The sequence below is a fragment of the Diospyros lotus genome, chromosome 12, assembly GCF_014633365.1.
Source record: "Diospyros lotus cultivar Yz01 chromosome 12, ASM1463336v1, whole genome shotgun sequence".
In the NCBI taxonomy this organism is placed as follows: domain Eukaryota; kingdom Viridiplantae; phylum Streptophyta; class Magnoliopsida; order Ericales; family Ebenaceae; genus Diospyros; species Diospyros lotus.
This window is the reverse complement of record NC_068349.1, coordinates 22,663,599-22,690,281: the sequence shown is the minus strand read 5'-3', so window position 1 is coordinate 22,690,281 and position 26,683 is coordinate 22,663,599. Positions and strand designations below refer to the sequence as shown.

At 40.7% G+C, this 26,683-nt stretch overlaps 1 protein-coding gene and 1 non-coding gene across 2 annotated transcripts; one reads left to right on the top strand and one right to left on the bottom strand.

The window, feature by feature from the left end:
* Positions 1-562: 562 nt before the first annotated feature.
* On the bottom strand, positions 563-2,439 carry LOC127787576 (uncharacterized). The gene is made up of 2 exons (XM_052315638.1): positions 1,227-2,439; positions 563-606 (listed from the first exon to the last, which is right to left on the bottom strand). The coding sequence occupies exons 1-2, from the start codon at positions 2,437-2,439 to the stop codon at positions 563-565; spliced, it is 1,257 nt and encodes a 418-aa protein (XP_052171598.1).
* On the top strand, positions 1,922-2,025 carry LOC127787769 (small nucleolar RNA R71). Its single transcript, XR_008020233.1, has one exon. It is a non-coding gene; the product is annotated as a small nucleolar RNA R71 (small nucleolar RNA).
* Positions 2,440-26,683: the final 24,244 nt, after the last annotated feature.

The following is a 26,683-nucleotide window of genomic DNA, read 5'->3' as shown; positions in this document are numbered from 1 at the left end:
TGGTAAGGAGGTAGGGTTTGTAGCGGGTTACGTTTTACTTCATCGTTGTTTCATTCTTGAACGTTTATATTTCGGTTTTCATCACAACCCCCCCGTTTAGTCTTGTTTTGACAGATCAGTTTGAGGTTCGTTGGGAGACGACTTTGGGTTGCACCCTTGCTACAAATCAAAATCATTATTCATCTAATCTATCGGTGTTCGACAGCCCGACTAGATTTTGGCGCCGTTGCCGGGGAATGCATCAATCAAATCACAAGACTTAGTGCATGCTTCATCAACCAACAATTGAATTAAGTTAACTTGCAAAGTAGAATGATCTTCAGGGGGACATTTCATGGCATCAAGTATGTTAAAATGAATGGTGTTACCAGCAAATTCTATGGAAAGTGTACCCTCATGCACATTGATGATAGTCCTTGCAGTTTTTAAGAATGGTCTACCTAGGATGAGAGGTGCATGCTCATCTTCCATATATAAAACATAAAAATCAGCAGGAAAGATACAATCCTTAACCTCAACCAGGACATCCTCCAAGACTCCAGAGGGGTAGGCTGTGCTTCTATTAGCTAGCTGGACAACCACTCTTGTTGGCTTCAAAGGACCACACTGCAAAGAAGCATAGATAGAGTTAGGCATAACATTAATGGATGCACCTAAATCCAGTAAAGCATTGCTAAATTGCATGTCTCCTATAGTACAAGGAATGGAAAACGTCCCTAGATCTTTGCACTTCCTTGGCATGGCAGGCTGTATGAGTGCTGAAACATTCCTCCCAAGGTTGACTTGTTCATTCCCTCTTAATCTCCTCTTGTGCGTACACAAATCTTTGAGAAATTTTGCATACTTGGGAATCTGTCTGATGGCTTCAAGGAGGGGTATATTGACTTCCACTTTCTGGAATGTTTCCAGAATCTCTTTATCTAATTCAGCCTCTGCTCTTTTCTTGTTTTGTGTTGCTCGATGTGGGAATGACAGGGGCTGGTTGTTGGAAGACTCTTCTTGTTCTTGATAGCTAGAGTTGGGATGCTTGGCTTCTTGGATTGAGGAGGGCTACTGCTCATTGCTACCCTCTACATGCTGCTTCATATTTGATGATGGTGGAGGGGTTGGGACGATCACTTCTTTCCCACTTCAAAGCATGATGGCACTAACATTACCCCTCGGATTGGCAACTGGTTGTGAAGGAAGCTGCCCCGAACCTTGACTCCTTAGCTCATTTATGTTACTTGCTAACTGCCCAATCTGTGTCTCCAAATTCTGTATGGTGGTGTCAGTCCGTTGTTGGAATTTGAGAGTATTGGCAGCCAATTGCTGCACTATGTCATTCAAGCTCGGTTCTGTCTTGGGTAATGTCTGTGCTTGTTGCTTCATTGGTGTGGCATTACTTTGACCTGGTGCATTGAACCTCTGTTGGAATGGTTGAGTTGAGGCACCCCCATATCTGAAGTTGGGATGGTCTCTCCAGCCCGGATTGTAGGTGGGAGCATAGGGATCATACCTACTCTGTTGTGGCTGGTGCTGAAATGGTCTTCCAGGGAAGATTCCATTGCATGATTCTGTGTTATCCTGCAATTGTGGGCGCTGATCAGTTACATGTGAAGACAATGAACAAATGCCACATACCTGCTGGGGCTGGTTTCGATCAAGGGCTAACTGGCGAACCATTGAAGTGAGTTCCTCTAGCTTATTTTCTATTCTCCTTTGGTCCATAGGTGTAGCAAAACCAACCTCATTGACAGTCTTCATGGGAGTGTTCAACCTGGTACCAAATTGTTGTGCATTTTGAGCCATCTTTGAAATTAAGTCCCGAGCTGCAGCTGGTGTCTTTTCCACTAAGGCTCCTCTAGATGTAGCATCCACTAAATACCTATCCATGGGGAGTAATCCTTCATAAAAATATTGAATGAGGAGCTGGTCACTTATCTGATGATGAGGACAACTAGCACACAACTTCTTGAATCTCTCCCAATACTCATGCAAGCTTTCTCCATCTATCTGTTGGATGCCACAAATGTCCTTCCGGATGGCTACTGTTCTGGAAGCAGGGAAGAACTTCTCCAGAAATATTCTCCTCAGGCCATCCCAATTGGTAATGGCAGCAGGTGGCAAGTAATACAACCAGTCTTTGGTAGCTCCATCAAGAGAGAAAGGGAATGCCCTCAGCTTTATTTGTTCTTCATCAACCCCTTGCGGCCTCATGGTGGAGCATACCACATGAAACTCCTTCAGATGCTTGTGTGGATCTTCACCTGCAAGACCATGAAACTTGGGAAGAAAATGTATCAATCCAGATTTCAGTTCAAAGTTTGCCTCCAATTGAGGATACTGAATGCACAAGGGTTGATAATGCACATCAGGGGCAGCCAATTCTCTAATAGTTCTGTTAGCATTATTCCCATTATTCCTATTCTCATTGCCATTGTTTTCATTGGCGGCCATATTGATCAGTTTAGGTTGGAACTCAAACACAGTATCAGAAGCAATGGGAAAAACTGTTAGTAACCGGGCAATCGTGAAGATATGATTCTGCCTTGATTGATCCGTAGAGCCGCAAACACGAACTCCTCCAAGTTGGTCCACACGATCGGCCGTTTCCACGAACGCCTTGAGTAATGCTAGTAACCCTAGGCGCCTCCAATGAGAGATCCGAATTTCTCCTTCTTTTTCCAGCTTCTTAAGTGGCCTATTTATAGAGTAAAAACCCTAATTATGCCTTTGAAAAAACCCTAAACGATTTAGGTCTGGCCCATAATCATATTGGGCCGTATCTCTCTTTTAATTTGTGGAACGGACTCGACTCAAGTGTGTGACCCCTTAGGTCCACCATTGGGCTAGATGTAGGGCCAATTCTATTGGGCTATATGAAGGCCCAACTCCTTAGAATAATTAAACTCTTTTAATTAAACTTATGGGCTTCATAATTAACTCATCTCATGGGCTTCTTAATTAAACTCTTTAATTAATAGTTTTAGAATTAATCATATTAATTCTAAAACCCTACATATCATGGTTAACGTCTAGCAACATGCCATGAACGCCTAGCCAACGATGAAAAAACACGGACTTTTTCGATTGCAATTACCGTACAGTAAAATCCTTTCATCAATCTATGTCTCGATTGAATTTAGGGTATGGTTTTATGACGAAACCCTAGTCATTCAATAACTATGTATCCATTCTAGATTTATGACTTGTTCGATGAAATCAAAACACCTTTTGATTTCCATCTCACATTGGCCAAGGATTTCCTTAGTCATGAAATCATCGGAATACATAGGACATCTTCTCATCTTGTCGATAAGTGATGAATCCTATTTCGACATTCACAAGCCTTCATATGTGATAAGGTTACGCCCAGTGATAATTTGTTAATGACTCCATTGGAATCCAAAAAAGAACCAAAGCGTAACCAGTCAAATATAAGACTACCATGATGTCTCAAGTCTAAGGATCAATCTGCACTACTACAACACAGAAATTCCAATTCGACAATCAACAATTACCATTAGGAATTCTGTAGCGGGTCAGTTCAGTGTACTTATTCTTATAATAAGCACCCACACATATGCACTAGTGTCCACACACCAATGTCTATGAAACAAGACATTCTCCTAATTGAGCATGCATCATATATGCTAGTCTATCCGAGTTATTAGTGTCCAATCCTAATAACTCTATGACTAGGAACATTTAAGATCAAGGCTTATAAGGAATATGTTTCATGATCGTCATCTCTATGCACGACCATATTCCATGAGCCTATTTGATCTATGGACTTTGTCAAGAGTGGAAATAATAAAGTCAACCATCAATGACAAATAAAACATAATGCCTTACAATAATAATTGATTGAAGATAAAGAGTCACAATGGAAAAATATGATCAATTACATGTAAATTTAATTGGCTTGTGGGGCATAACTCTAACAAAAACACTATTAGTCACTGCCCTATCTTGAGATCTAAGTTCTCTTGCTTGTCGCCTAAGGGTTCTATCAATTTCTGGATCTAAATCAATTAGGTCACCCTTAGATGATCTGGTCATGCATTAAATATCAACAAGAACAAAAACAAAACAAAACACACAAGGAAAAATCACATAAACACACCAAGAAAACACAAAATGGCCCAAAAAGTGGTTTAAACGTTGGAATTTGGCCAAAATACGCCCTCCTCACCGCAGAGCAGTGACTATTCCTCCCCACACCCCCATTCCTTTGGAGAAAACTGAAAAGGATGAACAAATAAATAAGAGAACAGATAAACAAAAGAAGAAAAAACAAAGAACAGAAAAGAAATCGACAAAAAAAAAAAGAACACAGAAAACAGAAAACAGAAAACAGAAAACAGAAAAGAAGAAAACCGAAAAGAAAAACACAAAGAAGCAACAAAGAAACAAAAGAAAAGAGAAACCAAAGAGCAAGACACAAAGAAGCAACAAAAGAAAGTAACAAAGAATGAAAGAGAATTAAAAAGAAACCAAAGACAGAAAACAAATCTGGTTATGGCAGAATAGATTGACGGTTCTTCTATATTGTGTCGCACAACTGATCACGTAAAAAGAAACCAGAAACAAAAAAAATGAAAGTTAGTAATATTAGAAGAAAATCAGTGAAGGAAAAAGGAAAAGGGTTAGAAATTAGTATCCTGTTATGACAGAAATAGTTTTGACGGTTCCCCGGCAACGGCGCCAAAATCTGGTCAGGCTGTCGAACACCGATAGATTCCTGACCTTCCAGATTCCTTCATCTGTCCTGATTGTAGTAATGAGAGTGATCCATGTGATGCATGTTCTGAGATTGCTGCATTTTTAGATAATCATGATTCTGAAGTTGAAAATGAGTATGCACATTCTGATCTTCATGGCTCCCCCATAGAGGATATTGTTTCAACTAACCTTGCTGCCATTGAGTTAGAGCCAAACAGGTTAGTCCCTTCATTACAGCAGCCACCATCCCTTGAGTGCAAGCCTTTGCCCGAGCATCTCAAGTATGCCTTCTTGGAGGATGGCGAGAAGCTGCTAGTCATCATCGCCAATAACTTGCAGCCTGACCAAGAGAAAAGGTTATTGGATGTGCTGAAGAGGAACAAGCAGGCCATAGGTTGGACATTGGCAGACATACCTAGGATTAGCCCTTCCATATGCATGCATAGGATTCATCTAGAGGAAGGAGCTAAACCTGTGAGACAGCCCCAAAGGAGACTCAACCCCACCATCTTGGATGTGGTAAAGAAAGAGGTAAGTAAACTACTCTCAGTTGGTATCATTTATCCTATCTCTGATAGCCAGTGGGTGAGTCCAGTGCAGGTAGTTCCCAAGAAGACGGGCATCACAGTGGTGCCTAATGAGAGGAATGAGCTTGTTCCGATGCGAGTACAAAATAGTTGGAGAGTGTGCATTGATTATAGGAGACTTAACCTCGCCACGAAGAAGGATCACTTCCCTCTCCCATTTATTGACCAAATGTTGGAGTAGCTGGCAGGTAAGTCACACTATTGTTTTCTTGATGGTTTCTCTAGATATTTTCAGATTTGCATAGCACCGGAGGATCAGGAAAAGACCACCTTCACCTGCCCCTTCGGTACATTTGCCTATAGGAGGATGCCATTTGGTCTTTGTAATGCTCCAGGTACCTTTCAGCGATGCTTGGTAAGTATATTTTCAGATTTTCTAGAGGATTGCATGGAAGTGTTCATGGATGATTTCTCAGTTTATGGCTCATCTTTTGATGATTGCTTGGTTAGCTTGGGTAAAGTCCTAGAGAGGTGCATTGAAAAGAACCTTGTTTTAAATTTTGAAAAATGTCATTTCATGGTAGAACAAGGAATTGTTTTAGGGCATGTTTTGTCTAAGAAGGGTATAACAGTGGATCGGTCTAAGGTTGATATTATTGCTTCTTTGCCTTACCCCACCTCTGTACGAGAGGTGCGTTCCTTCCTCGGACATGCAGGATTCTACCGGAGGTTCATTAAGGATTTCAGCAAGGTTGCACTTCCACTTTCCCACCTACTCCAGAAAGATGTGAATTTCCACTTCGATGAGCCCTGCAAGCGGGCATTTGAGGAACTGAAGAGCCGATTGATTTCTCCACCCATCATACAGCCACCCGACTGGGAGTTACCCTTCAAGTTGATGTGCGACGCCTCCAACTTTGCAGTGGGTGCCATCCTTTCCCAGCGTGTAGAGAAGAAATCCCATGTCATAGCCTACGCTTCGCGTACATTGGATGCGGCATAGGCTAATTATACCACTACAGAAAAAGAGCTCTTGTCTATTGTTTTTGCATTGGATAAATTTAGATCCTATTTACTTGGTTATAAAGTTATTGTTTTTTCTGACCATGCAACTTTTAGGTACCTCTTGAAGAAGCCTGATGCCAAACCTCGTTTGATAAGGTGGATGCTTTTGCTCCAAGAATTTGACATTGAGATCAAGGATAGAAGTGGAGTAGAGAACTTGGTAGCCGATCACCTCAGTCGCATCCCTTCTTCAGATTCCACAGTCATGGACTCCCAACCCATCAGAGATGATTTTCTAGATGAGTTACTCTACCACATTTATGGTGCTGAGCCTTGGTATGCTGATTTGGTAAACTATTTAGTTGCTTCTGAATTACCTGCATATCTTAAGAAAGAACAACTAAATAAATTTAAGAGTCAGGCTAGGTACTATGTGTGGGATGATCCATATCTGTGGCGCATGTGTAGTGACCAGGTCATCAGGAGATGTGTGCCTAACCATGAGTTTGCTTCTGTCTTAAAATTTTGTCACACACTTGCATGTGGTGGTCACTTTGGTGCCTAATGTACAACTAGGAAAGTCCTAGATTCTGGATTATATTGGCCTTCACTCTTTAAGGATTCATATGAGTTCTGTAAGAATTGTACACGTTGCCAACACATAGGCACTATATCATGTAGGAATGAAATGCCTCAACAACCCTTATTGTTTTGTGAAATTTTTGATGTTTGGGGCATTGACTTCATGGGTCCTTTTCCTATCTCTTTTGGTTTTGTGTACATTCTTTTGGCTGTGGATTATGTTTCGAAATGGGTGGAAACTAAAGCCACCCAGACTGATGATTCTTCTGTGGTTGCAGATTTTGTTAAATCTCATATTTTCTGCAGGTTTGGCATTCCCAGGGCCATCATCAGTGATCAAGGATCCCACTTCTGCAACAGAAAGATGCAATCCATGCTTCGAAAGTATGGAGTTTTACATAAAGTGGCGACGCCCTACCATCCACAGACCAATGGGCAGGCTGAGGTTTCAAACAGAGAGATCAAGCAGATTCTAGAGAAGACAGTCCAGCCCAACAGGAAAGACTGGAGCCAAAGGTTGGAAGATGCACTTTGGGCCTACCGCACGGCTTACAAGACCCCGATCGGCATGTCCCCATATCGACTGGTCTTTGGAAAAGCATGTCATCTGCCGGTAGAGATCGAGCATAAGGCCTATTGGGCGGTGAAGCAATGCAACATAGACATGAAAGAAGCTGGTTCCCAGTGGAAGCTTCAATTGCAAGAACTTGAGGAATTAAGGTTAGAGGCATATGAGAACTCCAGGATCTACAAGGAAAAGACCAAAGCTGCACACGACAAATTGATTGCCAAGAAGGAGTTCAACGTTGGCAATAAAGTCCTCCTCTACAATTCACACCTAAAGCTGATGCCTGGTAAGTTGCGTTCTAGATGGGTTGGTCCTTTTGTGGTTACTCATGTTTTTCCTTATGGTGCAGTTGAGATCATGGACGGGTCGACTACGAAGAAATTCACAGTTAATGGGCAGAGGCTTAAACATTTCTACGAGGGCTTTACAGAACACACAGTGGAGGAGCTATCTCTCTTGTACCTTCCTCCGACTTGATACCACCAGGTTGTTTCTCTCTCCTTACTTTTCTTACTTGTCCTATACCTGATTCTTGCTGCATGCTTACATTGAGGACAATGTAATGTTTGAGTGTGGGGGGGAGTTTTAGAATAGAAGTTTCTTTTAAAAAAAAAAAAAAAAAAGATTTTTGGCAAAATGAGGCAAATTGAGTTTGAAAGAATTTGGCATGATTAGAAAGTCGATCTTATCTTTTTGGGCTTTCAAGTAAATTGGAAATGAGTTTGGCTTGGTGGGTTGATTGAGGTAGTCTTTGTGAGGATATTTGTGCTCATGCATGTTCTTTCTTATGATATGCGTGCATTCACTAATTATGGGTATCACTCCAGAGCTTGTTTTGTATCTTTATTGAAGCTATCAGTGCTCGTGCATGTGAAAAGATGATTAAGGCATTCTTTCATTTTACTCGCAATTTTTCAAAAAAAAAAAAAAAAAAAAATCTTTCCCCTTCTTTAGGTTGAAGAACATTCATTGCATCCCTTGATTATGGCAACATATTAAGCAAGTCCTTTGGAATCAAAAGAAAAATAGATAGAAAGGCCAAAGGCCAAGGTGAGATGGAGCGTAAAACGCATCCACCATTCAAAAAAAAAAAAACAAAAAAAAAAATTGTGTCTATTTTCTGCTTGCTTAATAGTTCTTCATTGATCTTGGGTTGTCTTGAATGTTTTCTTCCTAAGGTTTACTTTACTTTTCATTGTTATCTTCCTATCCTTTTCAAAGCCATGAATAAAAGTCCTTTTGATTTGCATGCAAAAAGCATTGAGAGTGGAGATTTAGAAGATGAGCATATGTGGTAGTGGAATTGTGATTGAGTGGAGTGAGGCATAGCATTTGAGGAACTTGAGAGCATATTCTTATTCTATGAGGGTCTGCTTATTTCGACTCGTCTTGCTAAGTAAAATTGCCATGCTACTTGTTTGTCTGGGAAGTATAAGAAAGATGATCTTTCAGTGTTGAATTCCTATAAAACTTGTCGTGCCTCTCATTTTGCATTCTTCACATCCCTTTTGTTATTGAGTGTTAGTGTCCAGTGTTTTGCCCAAGAGTGCAAAAGTCTAAGTGTGGGGGAATTTGATAGAGCGCATATTTTCATATTATTTACCCCTCATATTTAGTCTTTTTGCATGTTCGTTGTGTCATTTTATTTATCTTGATTTTGTTTTATAGGAATTGAGCTTCACACTATTTTATTTTATTTTGGGCAGAAGAGAAACAAGGAGATTGGAGACAATGTGCTGACAGATTTGACCTTCTGTGCTTCTTTCAAATTTTTGGCCAAGTTATAATCCCATAACGTGAATGATGTCTTCAGAGATATTTTAGAGGACTTCTTGGGCTTTCTGGAATGATATGGTTTGTCCAAATCCGAGTTCGTTTGGGTCTCCAAACATCACTTCAAAGTCAGGACTAGATAGCTGGGTTAAATTAGGAAAGCTGCACAGACACTAATTCTTTAAAAGGCCGTAACTTGGGCGTCTGATATCCAAATCAAGTGATTAAAAAGCCCAAATTCATCTACTCTTCCTGATCTACAATTTTTATGAAGGGGGGCCGATTTTGGGAGATTTCTCATGATTTCAACCAAGAAGATGGAAGGCTAATTTGCTTGTGATTCGCTACATTCTCGTACCCCTTGCCCGGTTTGAGTCTCGGTCATATTGTCGAATCCGGTTTGGAACTCGATTTTCATGTTTTAATTGATGATTCTGTTTCTTTCCTTCTCTAAGTTTATGTATGTTTCTTTTATGCGATTGTGTGAATGCATGCATGATCTTTGGATGGTTTTAATTGACGTACTCGGTTGAGGCTTTGATTAGAAAGAAACGGTATATTTGTATGAGCGATTGCTCGATTGAATTTAATCTTTTACGGTTGTAGAAGAGTTTTTCAAATCAAAAGAAAATCAAACCAAAGCAGATTGTTTTTATAAATGAGACGAGGATTACCGTGGTAAGGAGGTAGGGTTTGTAGCGGGTTACGTTTTACTTCATCGTTGTTTCATTCTTGAACGTTTATATTTCAGTTTTCATCATAACCCCCCCCTCGTTTAGTCTTGTTTTGACAGATCAGTTTGAGGTTCGTTGGGAGATGACTTTGGGTTGCACCCTTGCTGCAAATCGAAATCATTATTCATCTAATCTATCGGTGTTCGACAGCCCGACCAGAGAGCATGGCCGAGAGAGTGAGAGCATGAGAGGGAGAGCATCCCTAGTGGGCCCGATGGGTATGTTGTGTACATCGATGCCCCGAAGGTTAGTTTGGGCTGTGTGTTGATGCAGCATGGTCGGGTGATCGTGTATGGATCACGCCAATTGAAGAGGCACGAAATGAACTACCCAATGCATGACTTAGAGCTGGTAGTTGTGGTATATACTCTAAAGCTATGGATTCACTACCTATACAGAGAGACGTTTAATGTATTCACGAATCACAAAAGTCTGAGGTATGTGTTCTTACAGAAATAGCTGAACATGAGGCAGCAATATTGGATGGAGTTCCTGAAGGATTACGACTGCACCATTTTGTATCACCCGGGGTGTGCCAATGTGGTGGTTGACGCTTTGAGTAGGACTATGCCTAATTTTATGGCCGGGATGATGGCCCATGAGTGGAAATTGTTGGAGGCTTTTAGCCTGATGACGGTGAATGTAGTGTCGAAGGGATCGTTTATGCTAGTAGTTGGCCTGACAGTTTGGATGGATCTGGAGACCGAGATATGTACTACCTGGTATTACATGGTGATAGAAAAGATATAATTTTTAGTTATTTTAAAAGGACCTCGGGTGGTCCGAGAAGCCTGGAAGTCGGTTTCGAGGAATTAATTAATAAAATTTACCGAATCAATGATGGGGAGTGCCCCAGGACTTGGATGTCTAGGGAAGAGGCCATAAGATTGATGAGCATCTCGAGGTGAGGTTGATGACGCTGAAAGCAATTAGATTGGGAATAATTTTTGGAATAAATTATGTATAAGCCTAAATGGGTGCTTATACTGAATGGTTGCAGGGAACCTCTAGGAGGCTGATGGGACCGTAAGGGTGGTCTGGTTTTGTGAGTGAGGAAACCCTAAGGTGTCATTGAGTAGAATAAAGGCCCCCGTGCCTGTGAAGGGATGAAATCAGTATTGCCGAGTAGAAGTCGGATATTAATTTCGAAGAAATCAAGAATGTAAGTGGTTTAATGATAATTAAATTAAGCTTTGAAGGGTCCAAGAGCAATTATCAAAAATGGTTAAGTGTAATTAAAATTCTCTAAGTGAAATTATGGAGGAAATGAGGGATTAATATGTAAATTATGTAATATATATATATATATGCATTGGATGCGCTGGAGCAAGCCTTCAACAGTGGCCTTTTCTTTGGATTCGAAACAAAGAGAGAGAGAGAGAGAGAGAGAGAGAGAGAGAGAATCTGAGGCAGAGATGAGATCGAGAGGGGGCTTGATTGAGAAAGAGATCATGAGAGAGCTTGCGAGGAAGAGAGAGAGAGAGAGCAAGATGAGAGGGAGATGGTGGTCGATCGTGGCTGGCCAATTGTGGTTGAAGGCAAGCGAGCAGCATCCGACAGTAGCTCGCAATGAAGATCGGGCCAGTGGTGGTTGTGGAAAAGGGTAGTGTGGCCGGCGATCGAGATGAGCAATGGTCGTGCATAGTGGGGGAGGCATCCAATGGCGACGGGGGTGCCAATAATGATTGTAGTAGCGGTAGCTGTTGTGCGTGCGCAGGTGGTAGCGCGGGTTGCTAGGTGCAACAGTTGGCAGCCGATGTCGGAGGCTGTGAGGTGGTCGGAGTGCAGGCTAGTGGCTGGGGTGTTAGAGTTATGCCCCACAAGCCAATTATATTTACATGTAATTGATCATATTTTTCCATTGTGACTCTTTATCTTCAATCAATTATTATTGTAAGGCATTATGTTTTATTTGTCATTGATGGTTGACTTTATTATTTCCATTCTTGACAAAGTCCATAGATCAAATAGGCTCATGGAATATGGTCGTGCATAGAGATGACGATCATGAAACATATTCCTTATAAGCCTTGATCTTAAATGTTCCTAGTCATAGAGTTATTAGGATTGGACACTAATAACTCGGATAGACTAGCATATATGATGCATGCTCAATTAGGAGAATGTCTTGTTTCATAGACATTGGTGTGTGGACACTAGTGCATATATGTGGGTGCTTATTATAAGAATAAGTACACTAAACTGACCCGCTACAGAATTCCTAATGGTAATTGTTGATTATCGAATTGGAATTTCTGTGTTGCAGTAGTGCAGATTGGTCCTTAGACTTGAGACATCATGGTAGTCTTATATTTGACTGGTTACGCTTTGGTTCTTTTTGGATTCCAATGGAGTCATTAACAAATTATCACTGGGCGTAACCTTATCACATATGAAGGCTTGTGAATGTCAAAATAGGATTCATCACTTATCGACAAGATGAGAAGATGTCCTATGTATTCCGATGATTTCATGACTAAGGAAATCCTTGGCCAAGGTGAGATGGAAATCAAAATGTGTTTTGATTTCATCGAACAAGTCATAAATCTGGAATGGATACATAGTTATTGAATGACTAGGGTTTCGTCATAAAACCATACCCTAAATTCAATCGGGACATAGTTGATGAAAGGATTTTACTGTACGGTAATTGCAATCAAAAAGGTCCGTGTTTTTCATCGTTGGCTAGGCGTTCATGGCATGTTGCTAGACGTTAACCATGATATGTAGGGTTTTAGAATTAATATGATTAATTCTAAAACTATTAATTAAAGAGTTTAATTAAGAAGCCCATGAGATGAGTTAATTATGAAGCCCATAAGTTTAATTAAAAGAGTTTAATTATTCTAAGGAGTTGGGCCTTCATATAGCCCAATAGAATTGGCCCTACATCTAGCCCAATAGTGGACCTAAGGGGTCACACACTTGGGTCGAGTCCGTTCCACAAATTAAAAGAGAGATACGGCCCAATATGATTATGGGCCAGACCTAAATCGTTTAGGGTTTTTCCAAAGGCATAATTAGGGTTTTTACTCTATAAATAGGCCACTTAAGAAGCTGGAAAAAGAAGGAGAAATTCGGATCTCTCATTGGAGGCGCCTAGGGTTACTAGCATTACTCAAGGCATTCGTGGAAACGGCCGATCGTGTGGACCGACTTGGAGGAGTTCGTGTTTGCGGCTCTACGAATCAATCAAGGCAGAATCATATCTTCACGGTTGTCCGGTTCCTAACAGTGGTATCAGAGAGACAGGTTATCTTGAACCTTTGATGATTTCATTAGATATATTCTGATTTTATCATCGTTTTCTGGCAGTGTAATCGTTGTGAAATCTGTCATTACTTTTGATAAATCGGAATAGCAGTAACGAATCAGTTTTGATTATCGATTCTGCCATGTCTAAATGATGTATTTATGTATCGAAAAGCATCCTAAGATGGTAGATTAAAAGGCTTAGTAATCAGTTTTTAATGTGTTAGGAAACTGATATACATGAACGGTTTGAATCTTCCATTCATTGCTGTTTTCGGTGATGCATCTAATCAGCTTATTTTCAAGGGTTAAAAAGAAGGATCTGTAATCGATTTGCAATAAGATTAAAACCGGTTCAGAAGATGGGGTCGTGTTATAGAACAGTATGTTCGAAAAGAATCGGTTTGATATGATCAAACCGAGATCAATATTGATGTGATATCAGATTCAAAGAATCGGTTTGAATCTGCCATTATAATCTGTTTTGATATGATCGATTCGAGATTATCATCTGATCGAATAGAAGCATCCTGATGTGTTCTAAATCGAACAATAATAATGATATGATTAGTGTTTAAACGAACAGCAATCTTGATGCGATCAGTATTTGCTTATCATTTAAATATGATTAGTATATGTTCGAACAGTTTGCAGTGTGTGTTAAGTTTATGATATGATCAAAACCGAACACTAAGTAGTTTCTGATATGATCTTAAACGAACAGCATTGTGATGATATACATATTGATGGTAAGGGTTTATGATATGATATAATCAGTGCAACAATTATCGCTGTATGTTTCTGTTCTGTGGAAACGCTAGGGTTACTAGCATTACTCAAGGCGTTCGTGGAAACGGCCGATCGTGTGGACCGACTTGGAGGAGTTCGTGTTTGCGGCTCTACGGATCAATCAAGGCAGAATCATATCTTCACGGTTGCCCGGTTCCTAACATGGGGCAGGCGACGACGGTGGCTGAGGGCTGCGGCGGTGGCTGGTTGTAGGCGTGCATAGGCGCTATGCGTGCCATGGAAGAAGAAAGAAGAAGATAGGAGGAAGGAGGAAATTGAAAAAGAAAAATAGAAAAGAAAAGAAAATAAAAAAATAAAAGAAATTTGGAAAGAGGAGAAAAATACCAGAAAAATCCAGAAAGATGAGAGAGAATTCTTGAAAGTATTTCAAGACTCGAGAAACATGCCGAAGGCCGAAATTAGGGTTTTGAGCATAAGGCGGCACTCCAACGAGGCATGGCCGATGTGGACATTTGGCCGATTTTCTCCACTAGATGGATTGAGGTAATTTAATATATTTTCTTTTCTAGTTATTTGCATTATGTGAGATGATGTTATGTGAATTATTGGTTGGATTAAACTGTCAGATGGGTTTATTGGAAGTTATTGATGGGTGATTTTACGGTGTATAGTAAAAATAAAGACTCTAGTTTAATTTTTGTTGTTGGGTTTGTGATTGCATTTAGGGTCGACCGAGGAGGTGGTGATCTTAGAAGAGTTCGAAGTTCGGGCTAACGTTCTCGCCCGTGACAGAGATAAGGCTTCGAGTTAGGTAAGGGATGACCCCAATGGTGGCGTCCATGCGAATGTTTGGTAATATGGATAAATATATGTTGTGTGCAGTTGTGTGTTGTGCATGTTCTATAAGTAGTCTAGTGGAGTCCTATGGCCATGGGAGAGATTAGATGCATGCTATGGGTAAGTTGGGAGGTTATTGCCTCGAACAGATGGGTTCAGAGGGTAATGATGCCTCGCCATTCATGCATACTTACTTGTCATTGCATCTCATATATTATCTTGTTTACATTCATTTGCACCCTTACTGAGTCATTGTGACTCTTGAGGTTTTACCTTGTGTTGTAGATGTTGCGAGTCCAGATGCAAGCAGAGATGATGTTGGGAGGTTGAAGTGGCGACTAACATGGTTACCCGTGTTGTGAATTGTATTATCTCTTGTATGTATTCATGTGGTGGTATGTATATATATCCTTGTGTGTGAATGTGTATGTTAGTGGGCGCTGGATGGTATCCAGTTTGTTGTAATTGGTATAATATAGCATACGATTGTGTAGACTTCTGGTTGATAGTGGCTTGTTTGGTGGAGCTAAGTTTTAGGATCAGGTAAGGATTAAAAGTAAGGCAAGATCGCTACGGGACAAGCAACGTAGTTCAAAAATTTTGAACCTTACCTCGATCCCTGTGATTGGATCAACGTCGAAATCAAATCATTCATAAACAAATGAATAAATCTAACTTTTAGATTATCGAGTCATTCGCGGATTCGAGCCGTCCAAGCGTCCAACCTCTAACTCGTGATACGCGACACGCGTCCGTTGGTCAGGGAGAGCGGAATAGGAGTGCTAGCTCTTTCTCCTTTACGCGGCTTGTGTATGGACGGAAAAAGAATGCCCTCATTTCGTATTGATGCCAAAAGAAACTGGAAGAGTGAATAGCAATACGTTTTTCAACTCTTGAAAAATGACACCAAAAACTCTCTTCAATTTGGGCAACCCATAAATGGGTATTTATATGGAACTCTAGGGTTTCTTAAACCCTAATAGACATGGGCCGGCCCATTTAATTTAGTACAATTAGGAACTTAATTAAATGAGTTTATTCTAGTCCAACTAGGAATATAATTAAATGGCCCAATCCTTTTATAAGTTTAAATAAAATATTTTGGCCCAAATCTAATTTAAGCCCAAACATAATATTTAATATTTGGTCCAAATCTAATTTGGTCCAAATATAATATTTAATATTTAATATTTGACCCAAATCTAATTTAATCTAAATATAATATTTATTTTAATATTTAGCCTAAATCCAATTTAGTCAAAATATTAACTTAAGCCCAAATATATTTTATTTTCTATTTGCCACTCCAACAAATAGAAAATTATTAAATTAGAAACCCCTTCCTAATTTAATCAATTGCCATTTTAAGAAACTCTTTCCATTATGACGACTCCTCGTTATATCGATCTCATTACGTCTATTTGTTCTTTTTCCGTGAGAACCTACGACGACAAAACTTCTTGCCGAAGTGTCCCACTTAACCATACGTCCACTCTCTTGGTTTAAGCCAGGGACTGTGCCTATTGCGTATGACTCATTAGGCTTCCGAATATGTTGGCAATGTGTCGGTACAAACACATAAGACAAGATTGACCTCTAGCAAGGCATCATGCCTACCCAATTATTCAGAAGGATTCATAATCCGCAAATAACCTTTCACGAGCATGGCTACTATGTAATTCGATCCTCTCATCAATGTATCTTATGTGACCTCAAGCATGGCGATGTGTTGCTTGATAACAATCACATGAATTTTCTTCGGTCTTCTGGATATCTTCACTTAATAGAAAGTAAATCAATTACTCCTTATTGATCTCTTTTACCATGGCCATGGATTTAAAGTGAATATCCACCGAAGGCGCCTTAGATACATCATCCTCTATCAAGGGATAGACGAGTCCCATCTTGGTTATACACCTATCTCCATAAGCCTCACGATATACCCAACGATCGCCCACGTGCAACCTTTGTCTAGGCCCATCAAAACGATGTCAAAACATACCGATCTTCTTATGAGATGACCGTGACAACCTCAGGTCCAAGGATTAGTTACACCCATCTCGTATGAAATTCCATCGACATATAACCAAAATGGATTCTCATGACGAGTCATGTCCAGTGACACGTTCTCTAACATTGGTCACCTATGTACTTGTCTAGGCATCCCCATGCCTATGGGTGTGAGACCCCCATTGCTATCACATAGCAAAAACATAGCACATACAAGTCTTACCGCAATTTTCAATGTCCATTCTTGACATTGCCACGACTTGGGATGTTTAATGATGTCTAGAAACTATGATGCATCATCTCACATCTTTATAGATTAATCACAGTATACATCATATGGACTTCTATATAGTTTCATTTGGTTATTAGAATAATAACAAGAAACTAATAGAATGACTTATTGTGAAATTGAACAACTCCTTATTCAAATAATAAACATGATTATAATTGTCAGTGTACAATTTGCCCAATCTAATTGGGTCTAGAGCACCTACACTAACAAGGATTAAAGAGGTACTTCCCATAAATCCCTAGTACTTAGTAGATATTTGATGTGCTAGTTTGTGCTTAACCACCTTTGGTTGTGGTGAGACGAGTTGAAGAAAGGTGAAGCTCACTCGAGTTCCGGGTCCCATTCGCTGTGTTTCTTTTTATGTTTTGGAACCCACTCTTCGAGTGGAGTGAAAGGAAGCACGAACCCTAGGCCCTACCTAGGACGTTTCCCGATGAAACATAGTCCATCTCTTCATTAGTTTGGTGTTGTGTTAGTAATCCAGACGATTATTCACTGGTAGCACCCATAGGTGGGAGCGAGTTGTTACAGTTGGTATCAGAGCATAACTAGTAATATGAATGGGGAAAGCCAGCGTGTTAGTGGTGTCATGTATGGTCGATTAAGTGATTAATGTGAGCGATTGCCAGAATTTAGAGTCGAGGATATCTTACATGATTTGGATGTAAGTTGGAATGTCTTAGCTGCTGAGCTAGGGTTGGGAATAGTTGGTTTGTGACTTTGAGGTTGCGATGTGTGATTGATTCAATGACCTCGAAAGTAAAGACATATGGTTAGAGGACCCTAAGGATTGGGTCAATGTGGTGATGCCTGTGATGATTTGAATGGTATGCTCGGATATTCCCGTTATAGGAATAGGAAAATACCATGGATTGAAATGATATACTCGTAAGAAGTATATGGGTCGAGGCAATGAAGAATAAAAAAAAAAAAAAAAACCTAAGTGTGGGTGTTGGTGTCGAGAAAGCCGAATGTGGGAATTTGGGTGTATGGCATATTCTCAGGATAAGGATTCCTTGGGATTGATGTGTTGAGGCTCGTGTGAGGACATAAAGCCGAGTTATGACAAGAGTCATGATGGGGCAAGTTGAGTTGAGACTCAGAGGGATCCAAATTGGGAATGTATGAGTTAGGTATGCATTGACGTGCATGTGAAAGCCATAGGATTAGTAATCCTTGTTGTGTAGGGCTAAGAGACCGTTCATGTGAATGATGATAAGGGGCCAATTAAACCCTCATTATGACTCCTGGGGCCAGGTGGGATGCCTAAGGTCGGGAGATGAGAGGTGAGTAGACCCTTATTGTGATTCTTAGGGTCGGGGATGACGCCTAAGGTCACGAAATCCTTATTTGGGAGACGAGGAGGTCACGAGGTATGGATGGGTATGTGGGCCAGGGGCGGTGAATTTGTGGCAACAGGACATCCATGGGCTATACGCACACAAGAAGTGCCAACTTCGGATGCCGAGTATGCAGGGGTGTAGCGAGTGATGTAGAGGTCGGGTTGTAATTCTAAAGTCATGGGAGCTCGAGTAAGATGCGTTGGAAGGCTAAGCTGGGTGTAGTGACTATATGCATATGTGGGTATGTGGCCAGCGATTGTCGAACCGCTCCAGAATTAGAGATCTATGAATCTCTTCTCTAGTTTGCAGCAAAGTGCACCCTAGGTCATCTCTCACAAGGAGCCTCACTTTCTTCTACCAACAAAGAAGAACCAGCATAACCAATAACAGTTTGTTTGGGGGGGGGTTTTGACAGAAAACTAAATGGCAAAACAGAAAGATGAAGATGGATGAAAAATCAATAAGAGGAGTGCAACCGGCTGTGTATTTGTCTCCTATGTGAAATCTTCCTTGTCCACTCTATATATCTTGGTTTGCTAGATGCTTTGATCTCCGGAAAACAAACTCAAGCATCCCCAACAACCGTCCAAGGATTAGAATGATTGGAAATAACAAAATGAATGCAGAAATCTCTTGCAAACAAAATGCAACCATTCACTCTCTATTCAACCTATCCGGACCTATGCAAGAACAACCGTTCAAGCACACAATATTCATTTCTGAGATGTTATACCAACCGGCTATAACATTCTGTTCTCTTAAGCATCTAACAGAAAGTGAAACCATGCAAGTTCACACAAACCTGCCATGAACTCCATGCATTCACAAATCTGCTCAAACTAAACCAAATAGAAATGAATAAGAAACAAATAACAAACCAGATTCTTGTAGCTCATCCGGGACTCAAATTCCACATGGATTCAAGACACACAACCGGTTACCAAATGTTCTAGCCTATCATTACAGCAAGGAAAACAGAATGGAACAAAACATGTAGAAAACAGAAAAATACTACAATGACAAAAACGGGTAGAATCCTCTCTATTTCCTCCTCTCTCTCTCTATGATGATATTCTGAAAATTAATGCTAAGAGGCCTTAAATACATGGCCAAGAAAGGAAAGGCTAGGGAGGCTAGGGTTGGGCCTAGCCCAACAGAAAATAAGTGAGCCCAAGTCTGCTCCTTTAGTGTAGGCCCAAGCTCAAGTAGGCCCAAGCTCCTTTAGTAGGCCCAAGCTCCTTTAGCCCATCCAATATTCCCTAAAGCCTGGATCCATAGAGTAGAGGTAAGATAGAAAATAGTGTAAGGACAATTTGAAGCATAATAAAATAGAAAGAATGAAATATCAGCAAAAATTGCTTCAAATGGCCTAATAAGAGTGAGGTGAAATGCCAAAATATGGTATAAATATGCATGCTATCAGTATGCAAGGGGAGACGTCAGGTCTCGAGTCACTTGGAGGATGACAGTAGGTGCTCCGGACGATGGGTACCGGAATTTGATGTAACCTTAGCATGATGGGTATGGATTGAGAGATCGATGCTAGTCGGGTAGCTAAGAGATGGATAGGCATAAGCTCTAGCTTATTCTTTCTTATGAAGCCCGATAAATCTATCGGTGAGTAACCCATCGAAGGAAAGATGATCAAGCTTTGGAATGAGCTTGGTAGCAAAGTGAATTATGATGGACGTGGACCCATTGTTGTGGAAAGATAGATCTTTCAATTTGTGGTTAAACGTTGTGAGGTATGATCTCGTGGGGTAAGATCATGAGGCCTAAGAGTTTGATTGGTTCGAGATGCTCTTAGGTTGTAAGAAATGTAAAGTCTTGAGCAATGAGGCTCATGAAGTAAGCTTGAGGTTATCAAGACAAGGACAACCTGATAAGGTTGCTTTCGTTAGATGGTGGTGGAACAATTGTAACTTGCAGAGGCTTTAATGTAGCGTTAATGTTATGGGTGAAAGGCTTGCAGTGACGGATTTGATGCTATGGACCATGTGGTAGAGGACTAGTGAGTTAGCTCGCGGTAAGGGCAGGTGGTCCATTGGCCGGAGCAACATAGTGAACTGCAGGTGACGATCAGATGCCGAAGATGTGGAGTGGCACCATAGGCATTATTTCGAGTAAGAGTCTTATTTCCGTAAGACTATTAGCCTTCCATGAAGGTCCAGGTGACCGAAGGACTAGGGTAGTGGTCAACGATAATGACTTGTGTATTGTGATGATTAGACTCTTGGTGTCGAAAAGTAATCTCGGTTGAGTGGCTGGGAGATCGTGAGTTGGGAAATGACTTGGTTATGCACATAGGATGATGTAGTTGTTTATGTGAGAATAGATTATCGAGAAGTTGAATCGATGAATGTTGAGACCATGTGGTGTCTCAAGATGTCTATAGAGAGTGGAACCCAAGGAACGAGGAATGGTTCTAGCATGGAATAATGCTACGGGTGATGCCTACCAGTGACGGGTCTAATGCTAGGGACCATGTAATGCCCCACTTTTTCAAATACACAACAACATGGAATATAAGCATACATCACCTATGGGCATTATGGAAACCCTTACCAATGGAAGCGTTGGATCGAACCTGAAAGCTTAACCAAAGCTAAATAAAAGGGGTTTCCACTAAATTTCCTTTCAAGAATGAGAAATGCTCATGACTTTCAATACTCCAAAAGAAAACACATCACTGTAGGAACAATTGTAGGACACTCACACACACACACTTCTTACAACTCTGAGTATCCTAACTGCTATTTACAGAACACCATTCGAAAACTTCTAGAATCCAACAAACAACTCTCACCATGTTCATAATACATAGTAACCCCGACTTACACCCTCAACAACATAAAAGGTGAATCTAAGCCTTACATAACCCTTGTTTATACAATTGTGATACACAAGTCTCAAATAAATTCAAAAGTTACATAAGATCCATAACATATGAATAACATGAAGTTAAACGAAACATCAGCCTCCTCGTAGCATTTTCTCCTGCTTGTCTCCGGGGTACCTGGCATGCTAATATGCCTGGGACGTTGAATGTCCTAGGAGTATTAAACACCCAAGTTAGATAATGACATCTAAGTGAGTGACTCAGAAAATGAGAGTACAAGCGGGCAAATGCAATAATGCCATTATGAAATCCACCCCTGTGGTAGCAATGCCAAGGTGTTGCAATCACCCCCGCGGTCATCATAGTCACCCCTTGGCTCACCACAAGAGCACAAATTCTTCCATGATGGTCCAACAACTAGTCACAGTCACCAACACAAACATGATATATGACAAATCAGAAGGAATATGCTTAGCCAAGGGAAAATATGACATGTAAGCCACGAAAGCATGATATGCAAGCAACATCCACACACAAGTGAAGCAACAAATGCTCAAAGTGTCACAAAACATGCAGGAATCACTCATCTTGATCGGTTACCTTAGGAAGTATGGTTTACAACGAGCAGAATGGGTTTTCTCGCAGTTTTTCTTACTGCTTGGCACGAACTTCGAGAAAGACCCAAAAATTCTATCAAGACTTATTCTCCCTCGACTTTCTCCCTTCTTTTCGACAGCATTTTCTATCTCAAACTCCCTTTCTTTTCCTCCTTACTTGGTGCCCAAAATGAATAACCCCAAAGCCCTTATTTATAGGAAACTTCAGCGAACCAAATCGCACCACGTGTCGTGTCATCATTCCATCCATGAGCATCCAATTAAAATATGCCGTGTGTCCCTAGAGATTTGTGCCTCCACATGTTTAATTAGATTTTCAAGATTCCCCATCATTACATCCCACACGGTAAATTAATTTTTCTACATTTCCCATCATTACACATTTAATTAACAACTACATCCCACATGGCTAATTGCATTTTTCACATTTCTCATCATTACACTTCAAATCCTATCTCCAAGTGGCTAATGAATGCTTGCCACATGTCCTTAGGGATAAGGTTTGGAGACTTTTGCAAACTTGGAAGCTAAGTAAGCTTTTCCTTAGCCAATCATGCAATGCCACCTCAAAGGGTCATTATGAGCCATCGTGTGACCTTATCTTTTCTTCCAAGTGGCCAATGGTTGATTGCCATGTGTCATTGAAGATAAGGCTTCATCATTTCTCCCATGTGCATCCAACCCAAATGCACCACTCGTCTCTTAATTGAATTTAATAGAGTTTGGAATCCAAAGCTCTATTTGATTTGAATTTGAAATCCATGATACCTTGAAGAGATATTTTTAAGGTTTCAAGAACTACACCTTGCCCTAAACTTTTCAGGTAATTTGCACTTAGGTCCTTGCAACTTGGTCCCCGGACCATTTTAATTGCACTTTCTGGTCCCTAAAAAATGGATAAATTACACTTAACACCCCAAGATTTTAGATAAATTATACTTTTACCCGAACTTCAGTATTTACAATTTTGTCACTGGTTCAGAAACTGAACCTTTGCCTTAAGGCTTCTATAATCCCTTGAAATGACCTATTTCCCCAAGTATTAGAACCTAATAACCTCAGGTATTACATCATATTTGAGTTAAAAATCTGGGATGTTACAGACCACTAAATTCAGGTGGCAAGTGGCCATTAGGTTAGCTCTTGCTGAGGGACCACGACCCTCTATGTGGGGTAACTAGTCTGCTGTGCAGACGATTAGACTCCAAAGATCTGGAGTGAACTATAGGTTATGTCTGGGCTAAGCTTGATTTCCATGGGGATTTTAGTGTCGTGGTAGTATTGCTAGCGTGGTGCGACGGTTTGGAAGTTTGTGTAGCCTGACTTAGGATGTAAATTTTCAAGCTTTGAATGAGATGATAATTAAGATTCAATATCTTTTACCTCGATTTGATGAATTATTAAACAACTGCAAGAGGTTGAAATAATTTTCTTACGATTGATATGCAATCGAGGGTAAGATAAGGGAATGAGACGTTAAGTACCCTAAAACATAACATTTATTCCATATGTTCAATATAGTTACAAGAGATCAAGCCATACAGTAAAAAAAAAAAAAAAAAAAAAAAAAGAGAACTCAAACCATAAAACTGATAATGATTGTCGATGCTCAGTGGCGACGACGATTGCCAAACACGATTGGTCCCAGCTCATCAATATCATCTGGGAGTGGCATCTGGCTATTGCTAGTTTTGCCATGGTGAAGTAGAAGAGTAGCCTCTGGGAAACTAGGATGAGGTAGGTTCTCTGGGATGATGGGAGGATCGGAGCTCCAATTTGGGTTTTGATCAGGTTGAGGAACAGAATGTGGATGTGAAGAATAGTATGCGAATAATGAATCTTGTAATAGAGCTCGATAAGCTTGTAAATCACTAACTTGTTGCTGAAGAGCAAGAATGTGAGATACACATCCATAGACAAGATCCTAAAGCCGGGCTTGGGCTTCAAATAAGAGTGTCATAGTAGCTCCAAGCCGGTCACTTACCGGAAGATGAGCCAGGAGGATAAAGGCATTTCTGGCATAAAAAATGCGATGGATGGCAGCAAAATAAGTGGATCCTTCCTCATGACAGAAATAAGGCGCAAAGATGCAGTGTAGAGTACACTGTCTCCTTAAAATTCGGCAGGCACCGCATCAAAACTGGTCGAACCTTGGAATGATAGATCTAGGTTCTGGCTAAATCTAAGCAAGTCAGATATGGGTCAGATCTAAGTGGATGGGTCGAATTAGATATGGTCAGATCTAATTGAATGGGTCAAATCAGATATGGGTTAGATCTAATGGATCGAATCAGGGATGGGTCAAACCTGAAGCGGGTTGGGTTAGGTCAATTGGGTCGGATCGACCCAGATCTGGTTCAGATCCGATAGTAGTAGGCAACGGAATTGATGGCCGGTAGAGGCGGCGATGGTTGCGGTGATGGCCGAGGGAAGCTGGGCAATGGTCGATGGCTGTGAGGGAGTAGGTGGCAATAGCAACGTGGCCAGATCTGGCCGGCGGAAGGCAGCAGCCATTGCAACGATTGGGGATGCTATGCGTAGGAGATTGAGGCCACAAAGGCATCGGCCGGTGGTGCGATTGTGAGGGCCGATTGGACAGGCGATGATGGTTGGGAGAAGATGGTGATCGACGGCTAGGAGCGCAATGAAGTCACGTGGTGGCTCACGACCGATGGCGCAGCAGGCGTTAGGGGCATTAGTTCCATTAAATTAATTAGAAATAAAAAGAAATTTCCAAGTGATCCAATAGTTGTGCTTAAGTCTTGAAAGGTCAAATTAATCCAATGGATGAGATTAATCAAGAAATGAGGACATGGATTGTGCTTTCTTGTGTTTTCTTCAAGAGAGAAGGATTGTTTATTTAAAATGAATGGTTGAGATTTAATTCTCCTTAAGCACATGGATTACGCTTTTAATGAATGGTGGAGATCCATTCTTGAAAATGGGAAAGGGTATTATAAAATGGCAAGTGTGGAAGACTTGTCTCCCTTTGGCCATTTGTAGAGATAATGAAAGAAAGAAGAGATGTGAGGAAAGGAAGAAGAAGAAGAGAAAGAAATCAAGTAAGTGCATTCTTCTTTTCTTTATTTAGTGTTCTTATATGCAAAGAAAGTGAGTTCTTGTTTGAATGCCATCTTAGATAGGAGAAAATGAAGATGGAAGCTCTCTTGAAATGAAGATTTAAATATTCAAGAAAAGGTAAGGGATGACCCCATGTGGTGGAGGCTTTGCATTGCATTGTAAGTAGGTTGCATAAATTTTTATGTATCTCTTTGCATGCTTTACTTGTACATGAGACCTATCTATGGCCATGGGGGTGGGAAAGAAGTGGTAGCTTGATGCCTCAAACCATGTTGGGTTGTGAGGATGGAATAACCTAACCATGCTTGCATGCATTTGCCATTACATAGACTTGTTATGCTTGTATTTACTTTGCATATCCACCCTTACTGAGCTTTTGAGCTCATGAGGTTTTATCCTCCCCTTGTAGGTTGTTCTTATGTCAAAGGAGAAAAGGAAAAGTTGCAAGCTTGTGGTTGAAGCTCATGGTGTATTATACTTTTTGTTGTAAATTTATGGCTTATGGAAGCCTAGGTTGTGGTGTTGATTTAAGAAATGTAAACTTATTTGATTGATAATGGCTTTTTAAAGCCAAAGTTATGAGTGTATTTTCTTTTGAAGTGTTGATTTTAAATTGAAATGAGATTGAGGTTTATGGCATGTTGAAGCCTAGGTTAAATCTCACTTTTGGTATAAGTTGTTGTGGAAGCATCAAGGGTGTTGCTTAAGCCTTAATTAGGAAGAAAAAGAGGCTTTGGAATGTGAGAAGTGGATATTTTAAAGGCATTTAGAGGTGTGTAATATTCTGGAAAATTTGGGATTTAAAAGCCCAAGAAAAAAAAAGAAAAAAGTGAAGATGCAGTAGCAGGCGGGCGCGTGCGGGCAGGCACGCGCGGCATGCGTCGTGGGCCTCGCCGGCCGAAATTTTTTAAAAATTCATAAATTTGGGAATTTTGGGGGCATTTTTATATTGATTTTGGGCTCCAGAGGAATTTTCAAAATAAAGGGATTTTTCGAGCATTTTTGGAGAAAATGCCAAAATTTTGGAAAATTGAAAATTTGAGTTTTTCCTCCAAAATTGGTAATCAATTAATGGATTGATTTAAATGGTGATTTTTCATGGAGCCCGATAAAATTCTCGGATGGAGAAAGAATTAAAGTAAATAAGAAAATGGCGGTTGGGCATTTTCATGAGTTTTCTTTTAATCAAATGCGGTATGGTCGAAGCCTAATTTTGCTAGTGAACACTGGGGTTGAGGGAAAGGAAAGACGAGCCTAGTTCCCACCTAGGGCGTTTCCTCTAGAAACATGGTCCACCTTTCACCTAAGGCCGGGCAGGTGAACAATTCGGGTAATTGTTCATGAGAAACACCCGTAAGTAGGAGCGGGGCGTTACAGTGAGGGGGAGAGAGATAACAAGACGAGAGGGAGATAGTGGTCGATCGTGGCCGGCCAATGGCGGCAGAAGGCAAGCGAGCAGCATCCGGCAGCAGCTCGCGATGAAGATTGGGCCAGTGGTGGCTGTGGCCAAGGGCAGTGTGGCCAGCAATCGAGGCGAGCAACGGTCGTGCACGGTAGCAGAGGCATCCAGCGACGATGGGGGTGCCAACAATGGCTGTAACACCCCAAATTTCTTGAGCGTGTTATAACTTAGGATTCAGGAATATAAAAATTTTTCATATCACAATAACTGTCATACATCACACAATATCCCAAAAACCCTAATTTTTACCTTCTCAGCTTAACAAACCCAATAATCGAATAGCTAAGATAGGCTTTAAAATTTC

What these genes read in the sequence shown, in the direction of transcription:
- LOC127787576 (XM_052315638.1), bottom strand. Translation starts at nt 2,439, where the DNA reads ATGGCCGCCAATGAAAACAATGGCAATGAGAATAGGAATAATGGGAAT. An exon ending in ACAGATTGGGCAGTTAGCAA is followed by an intron (nt 607 to 1,226) that starts GTAACATAAATG and finishes GCTTCTTTGCAG; the next exon opens with TGTGGTCCTTTGAAGCCAAC.